The 6,972-nt window shown below is 49.7% G+C and overlaps 1 protein-coding gene across 1 annotated transcript; it reads right to left on the reverse strand.

The window, feature by feature from the left end:
* Nucleotides 1–1,556: 1,556 nt before the first annotated feature.
* On the reverse strand, nt 1,557–6,607 carry LOC110574371 (C-C chemokine receptor type 2-like). The gene is made up of 3 exons (XM_021683055.1): nt 6,587–6,607; nt 6,338–6,446; nt 1,557–2,746 (listed from the first exon to the last, which is right to left on the reverse strand). The coding sequence occupies exon 3, from the start codon at nt 2,733–2,735 to the stop codon at nt 1,614–1,616; it is 1,122 nt and encodes a 373-aa protein (XP_021538730.1). The 5' UTR covers nt 2,736–2,746; nt 6,338–6,446; nt 6,587–6,607; the 3' UTR covers nt 1,557–1,613.
* Between the last annotated feature and the right edge of the window lie 365 nt (nt 6,608–6,972).

Consider the following 6,972-nt stretch of genomic DNA (forward strand, 5'->3'; position numbering starts at 1 on the left):
CAACTTTCTAAGCTCAAAACCAGAATTCTCTCTGGGATTAATACGGTATTTTCAGGCTTGACATAATAGCAACTCTTAAAATGATACTCTGCCCCATTTGCAAGTTACAGTTTCAGCTTTACTTTTATTTTTACTTTATTATTATTATTTTTACATATGCAAACTCTATGCCTGGATCCAAAAATGAGGTGCTGGAAGGTAGTTTGGAAAACATTTTACCCCAACCCCATCTAGAGTCTTCCTCGTGTAGGTCTGCCCCATCTGGCCGATTAGACCCCGAGATTCACAGGCTAGGGTATGACTTCCAAGGCGGGGGCCTCTGTCATCTTTGCCGGCTCCTTCTCTGCCCCGGCGACACACCCCAGGGCCCCCACCGGTTTTCCCCCTCTCCCGGGCCCGTGGAGGGGTTCTGGCTGCACCGTTTTCTACTCCCCAAGGCCACTCTCCTGGACCTCCTCGAGCTGGCTCTGGGGCAGGGCAATCCTTCGGGCAAGAGTGATGTGATGAAGTCTCAGGGGGTGGGGGGCGCAGATGGGGCCAGGGCAGCAGGGATAGGTAACAAGAAGATAAACACAGTCAGATCCAAAGACCTGAGGCCTCTACGGGTTCGGATGCATCCTTCCTGGCCTTTCCTAGCTGATTCTGGAAACATTGCTGCAGGGGGTTGCGGGGCGGTGTGTGTGCTCACACAGCCTCCAGAGCTCTTGCTACAGTTCCCGCCTTCCTGATGCAGGAAGTCATCCACCTTCACGCCTTCTCCCCATCACTACCTGCAAACCTCCCCTTTCCCTGCACAGCCCAAATGAGGGCTTTTATTTTTCATCTCATTATAGACTACACAGATTTTATAAACAAACACGTTCACACATTTTTACATAGGGGCATGTGGCTTATGACGCATGTGAAAAATGGGGCATGATATTTAATAGATTGCAAAAGTAGACTGTGTGGTTGTCACAGATAAATGGCAACAAAGCAAAAATGTGTCATGTACTTACACAGAAGAGGATGATTGGACCCAAATGAAGCTCTCAGAGGGTTCTTGGGGTTCCCATGCTCTCCCTGAGCAGGTGGGGCCTTCCAGGTTAATATGGGTGGGAAACAGGGCCTGGGGGCAGCACTGCTGTCTGGCTGGACCAACGAAGCCCTTCCCATCCTCCTCACCAAGGCTCAGCCATGCCCACACCTCCTGGCACTCGACACTGACCCCATGCGCCCTCACGCCATCCACCCATGCCCACTTGCCCCCCTCCCCACCTCCAGCTGGACCCCTGACCAAAGGGATAGATAGCATTGCAGAGCCAGTGAAGAGAAGGTGAAGGCCGGGAGAAGCACATAAGCATTTTCCAGGTATGGCGTTTTCCAGGAACTGGGAGGAGCTCGTTGGAGAAGTGACAGTCTCTACCCACAGTTGTTGTGGACTATCCCCTGAGTGCGCCTTGGTCATGTAGGGAGGAACAAAATCTGTCTTGGTGCGCACGACCCTGAGGTTCCTGAGCGTGCTATCGCCTCAGAAGCTCACAGGCCTCCCTTCTGCAACAGACCCTTGAGGCTTTATTATCACATACAGATTGCTGTCCCCTCTTAAAAGTAAGAAGCAAACTGCTACTCATTTACAAACCAACTGAGACCTCCTGCTCCCCTGTGGAAGGTGTGTATGTGGAACTCACTCGATCCGCGGTCTCCCCATAGAAGATTGGGCACTGTTTGCAGAGGTGTTTGGCGATGTGCTTTCGGAAGAATGTGGAGAGATACCTTCTGAACTTCTCCCCGACGAAGGCGTAGATGATGGGGTTGACACAACAGTGTGTCATCCCAAGGGTCTCTGTCACCTGCATGATCTGGTCCAGCTGACTGGTGCTCTGACAGTTGCTCACGTTAAAGGACTCCTGGAAGGTGCTCAGGAGAAGCACGATGTTGTTGGGAGCCCAGAAAAGAAAGTAAACAATCATAATCACGAAAATGAGCCTCACGGCCTTGTGCCTCTTCTTTTCGTTTCGGCACCGAAGCAGGGTCTTGAGGATGGCCGAATAGCAGATGACCATGACAAGCAGGGGCAGGACCAGGCCCAAGATGCTCCTCATTATTGTATGGAAACTCTTCCATGTTTTTGGAAAGTGAGAACTGCAGGACGTAAAATCTTCTTCCTTTTCCACTCTCGCGAAGACGATCCCGGGGAGAGAGGCGAACATGGACACCACCCAGGTGACCCCGCTTGTCAACATCCCAAAGGTGACTGTCCTGGCCTTTAATGCAAACACGGCGTGGACGATCGCCAGGTACCTGTCGATGGTCAGGAGGATGATGAAGAAGTTTCCGCCAAAATACCCAACGTGATACAGCCCGGTGAATGACTTACACATCACCTCCCCCAAGAGCCACCCGTGTACGGCATAGTGGGCCCAGAACGGGATGGTGAGAAGGAAGAGCAGGTCGGAGATGGCCAAATTGAGCAGGTAGATGTCCGTCATGCTCTTCAGCCTCTTGCAGTTGATGAGGATGAGGACGACCAGCATGTTGCCCACGAAGCCGAAGATGAACACCAGCGAGTAGAGCGGAGGCAGGAGCCCGGCTGCGATTTGCTTCACATTGGCCTTCTGACAGGGCGCGCTGTAATCATAGTCATAAATGGTGGTGGGTTCTTCATCGCTGCCCTGGATGTTGGTTGTAAACAGAGAATGAGATGTGGACGGCATGTTGTGGCTGGCCTGGAGAAACGTGCTGTTGTCACCCATCTTTCTCCGTCCTGTAATCAGAGAACAAACTGCTAACACGCCACGTAACCGCTGCTGTCCCCGAGCTTAAAAATACCCTCGCTCCGTGTCAGCGACCGCCTGGTCTTTGTCTCTGCTTCACGGCCGTGTCCTGGAAAGCTCTCGTGTTGGCTGATCACTTCCCTTTATTCCTGGGAGCAGACGCTAGCTGTCTCCCCACCAGCCGTTTCTCAACACCCCAGGCCTTCCCGGAGGACCCAACTCGCGTCGTATAATGCCCCGCATGGCATACTTACTGCTCCACATCCTCTCCAGGGGGTACACGGGCCGGTGACCCGTGCCTGGAGGACAACAAGGAAGGGCACTGTGTGAGGGGGCCTCTGGGAACGCTCTTCTCCGACGGGAGAGATGCAGCAGAAACCCGGGCCTGCCCCTTCTGCTGCTCGAGCTTGTCTTGTGAGGGCTTGGTGTTTGGGACCCTGAACAAAAGACTCAGAGAACGGAGCAAAACGAGGCCGAGTCCCAGCACCACCAAGTCGTAAGCCCAGCCTGAACTGCTCATCCTCTGACGTCTTGTGATTTGAAAAACATAAGCCCTCGTTTTTAAGCTACTGTGAGTTCCATGTTCTGTTACTTGCAGCCAAACGCCTTCTAACTAACTCTCAACTCTCTGCCTCCACCTCCCCGCCAAAGCTTCCTGGGCAAGGTTGCCATGGCAACCCAACTACTAAATGCCCTGGGTCTGCTTCAGCTTCATCCTCGATGAGCACTGGATCCTTCTGCTAAGTTCTTCCATTTAAAACTCTTGTGCCTTTGAGAGGTTAGTGCCTGCCTTGGGCCTCCTTATTCATTTTCTTCGTTGGTGTCTCCTTCCCCTGCCCACCCTGCGAGAGCCCCCAGGCACCATCCTTGGCTGCCACCTCTTTACCTGCTACCTCTTTATTCTCGCCCCCAAGTCCTTGCTGAGTCGTGCTGTCTAATCACGGGGTTCTAGGCACCCTGAATGTCAATGCATCCCAAAGCTCTGCCTTCCAGTCTCACCTTTCAACCCCTACATCTCAGAGTTGAATTTCCCATCGCCTCCTGCATAGCACCTCATGGGTTGACCCATTTAACCAGCATTCACTGAGCACCTACCGTGAGCCATACTCCGTTCTACTACTGCTGTCATGATCATTGTCATGTGAATTCTACCTCATAAACACCTCTGGGCTCAGCCCCTCTGCACCTCTGTCAGGCTGCCACTGTCTGGCCTCAGACCCTCCCCACTTCCATCTTTGCTGTGGTCTTGCTCGCAGCTTATTCCTGACCTTGTTCCTTCTCAACCTGTCCTCCCCAACACTGCAATGGGATTGTGCGCTTCTCAGCTGAAAACCACAGTGGTCCCACACATTGTATGTGGCAGGACCTCAAAGGCAATGCCCAGACCACTCGTCAGTCTTGTCTACGCTCATGTCTTCCCAGCTTCGTCTCCAGTCACTTCTCAAACCCCAGGTCCTGTGCTCCCACCCCAGCCATCTCCCGTCCATTTTCCTGCAAACTTACCTGCTTCAGTGGTTTTGCAGAAGCTTGCCCCTCTGCCTAAAATGCCTGGTGAGCTCCTAGTCATCCGCCAGTACCTCTTGTTCAAATTCCCCTTCTCTGTGAAGCCAAACCTGCCTCCTCTAATCAGTCACTCCAGTCATCTCATAACACTATGCATACCTCTAAACAAGCCCTTATCACACGATCTCCAATACACTGTGTGCCCCTTGAAGTCCAACCATGTTTCTGTTTCCAGCTCTTATGATATAGCATCCGGCTAAAGGAGGCACCAATAAATGTTCATTAAGGGAATGCATGAAAGTCTTTATCCTGAGTATAACATCTAACATCATTAGGCTTGATTCTCAAGAATATTCTTTTTTTTACCCTTTCCTGGTAGTGACTGTGAATTGGTTTTTATCTTTGTACACACCTTATTCTTCAATTTCTCTTCTGATTGATACATCTCATACATCTTTTATTTCACTAAGCCAGATTCTTGGAAATCTGCTGCAACTAAGTAAGACTTCTAATCAAGCTCTGGGGGAAAAAATGTATCCACCTAAAGAATTACGTCTATGATCATTAATTGAGTGCTCCTTAAGTTCCAGGTGCTGTGCTAAATACTTTGCATGCATTAGTTTAATACTTGCAAAAATATTGTGAGCAAGTGTTTATACATTATACAAGTGAAGAATTCAAAATTTAAGCCTGGACAAGTTAAATGACTTTCCCAAATTTACAAAACAAGTAATAGCTGAGCTGGATTTTGAACCTGGGGCTATTCCGTTACAAAAGACCTCAGGAGCTCCTATCTCCAGGCTGGGAGAGCAGAGATGGATATAGAATAGGTAACAATTTTCTATGTATGCTTCCATGACTTGAACTTCTTTGGCATTTAGACTTAAAAGCCACACATTCACCAATATGAAAATGCCCCACCTATGCATGCAGAAGTGTGCACATGTGCGCACGTGCACACACACACACATACACACGAAAATAAGCTCCACCAGGGCCAAGAACTTTGTCTTGCAATAAAGTATCTTGGTGCCCCAGAGCCCGATCTGGCACTTAGAGTCTGTTAAATAAATATCATTTCTGTAAGTGAATGACAGAGAACCAGCAGGCTGCAAGCTGCTGAGAAACACAATGCCCCACTGTGGACTAGCCTCCCAGGCAATCCAGTGGGAGACCTTTTAAAAACTAAGATATTGGGGATCCTTGCACTCAGCCCATTAAGTGCAGCACACCCTTTGGGCTGTTCTATAACCAACCACAGGGCTGGCCTCCTCATCTGGATGGGAAAGTGTGGACTGGACCAGTGGTTCTCAAATGCTGGGCTTCAGTATCACAGAGGAAGTCTGTCAGTCAGAAATGCACAGCCCAGACCCTCTGGTGATTCAAATCAGGGGAAAGGGGGGCCAATCGCCCTGACCACTTCCACCGTGTGTTCTCTCCACGTTGTTGTTTACCTGCGCTGGCTTCTCATCTACCAGCCACCTCCTCCTCCACGACTTCTCCCCAGTCACTCCGGCACACCTAGCTCCTGACACAGCGGACTTGCAAGGTGTCACTTTCAAGTGTCAGGACACATCCTGAATCGATTAAAAGCTGACTCTCAGAAAAATAGATTCCTCACTTCAGCCCCCGTGGGCCTTCTGAATTGAGGAAAGAGGCCAATTTTGGTTCAGGGCTTGGACCATCACATAGATGGACTATGAAGTGGGGAGGGGGAATATTTGGGATAGAAAATTCCGGCTCTTTAAAGCCCCAGGGCCTGGGAGGAGCAGAGTGAGAGAAGCAGCAGCTGAGTAGCCTGAATGTCCTTACTTTCGTGACTGTCCTCTTTAGTGCACTCTCCTCTCACCTGAGCCCCGTGGGGTGGTCTCACCCTGCTCTGCACTTGTTCACTGTTATCTGGGCCTCTCCAACATTTCTGGTGTAGACACCACCCTCCAGCCTTTTCTCCCCCAACACCATCCCCCAAGGTCCTGAGCTATGCAACCTTCAGGATGTTCCCAGTCCCTGCATCTCCAGTGTTGGGATGCTTTGAGCCTGTGATTCATAAAGTAATGGAAAAAGCACCCACAACTCACCGGTGGATGGCTTCTCCCAAGTGGCACTAGAGGCTCCAGCTTCTCAGCAACTGAACCAAAGAGATCTGAAGGTAGAAACTTGGTGTGCAGAAGTAGGAAATAATGTTTCCTGCAGAAGAAGGCGGAGATACAACGGCAAGTAATGGTACAGATTTAAAAAAAAAAGAATGATATAGTTCTTCTTTTCCAGCCAGGAACATTGTACACTAGGTTGAGGTCTCCAGAGTAATATTAATTTTGAAATCTTACTTATGCAACCCTTAGTGTGAGTCAGGCGTACCCTGTTCATCAGCTCCTCTGTCTAACGACTCTGGGCTTCTTTATCTTGTGGGTCTCTATATCTGGAAATCTTCCTCTCTCTTCTGCCAGTGGTAATTTGCATGAAACGAGCACAACAGAACTTAATTTTCCAGAGGATAAATGCTAACAGTGGGGCTGTTGTTGAGGGTGGAGAAAACAGAATGAGTTTTATGTGACCATGCACACTGGTGACATTATGGATTTGGGATCTGATTGGAAATTTTTTTTTAGGTGGAGATTTTTATTGAAAAGGGAATGTAAAATTGTCTCTTGTATCAGAGATGTCCTTAGCAATAAGGGCCTCAGTTATTTCAGGTCCAACTCCTCAGAAAGAA

This window comes from Neomonachus schauinslandi, chromosome 1 (assembly GCF_002201575.2).
Source record: "Neomonachus schauinslandi chromosome 1, ASM220157v2, whole genome shotgun sequence".
NCBI lineage: Eukaryota > Metazoa > Chordata > Mammalia > Carnivora > Phocidae > Neomonachus > Neomonachus schauinslandi.

Excerpts from the sequence above, each read along its gene's own strand:
- LOC110574371 (XM_021683055.1), bottom strand. The coding sequence starts at position 2,735 with ATGGGTGACAACAGCACGTTTCTCCAGGCCAGCCACAACATGCCGTCC.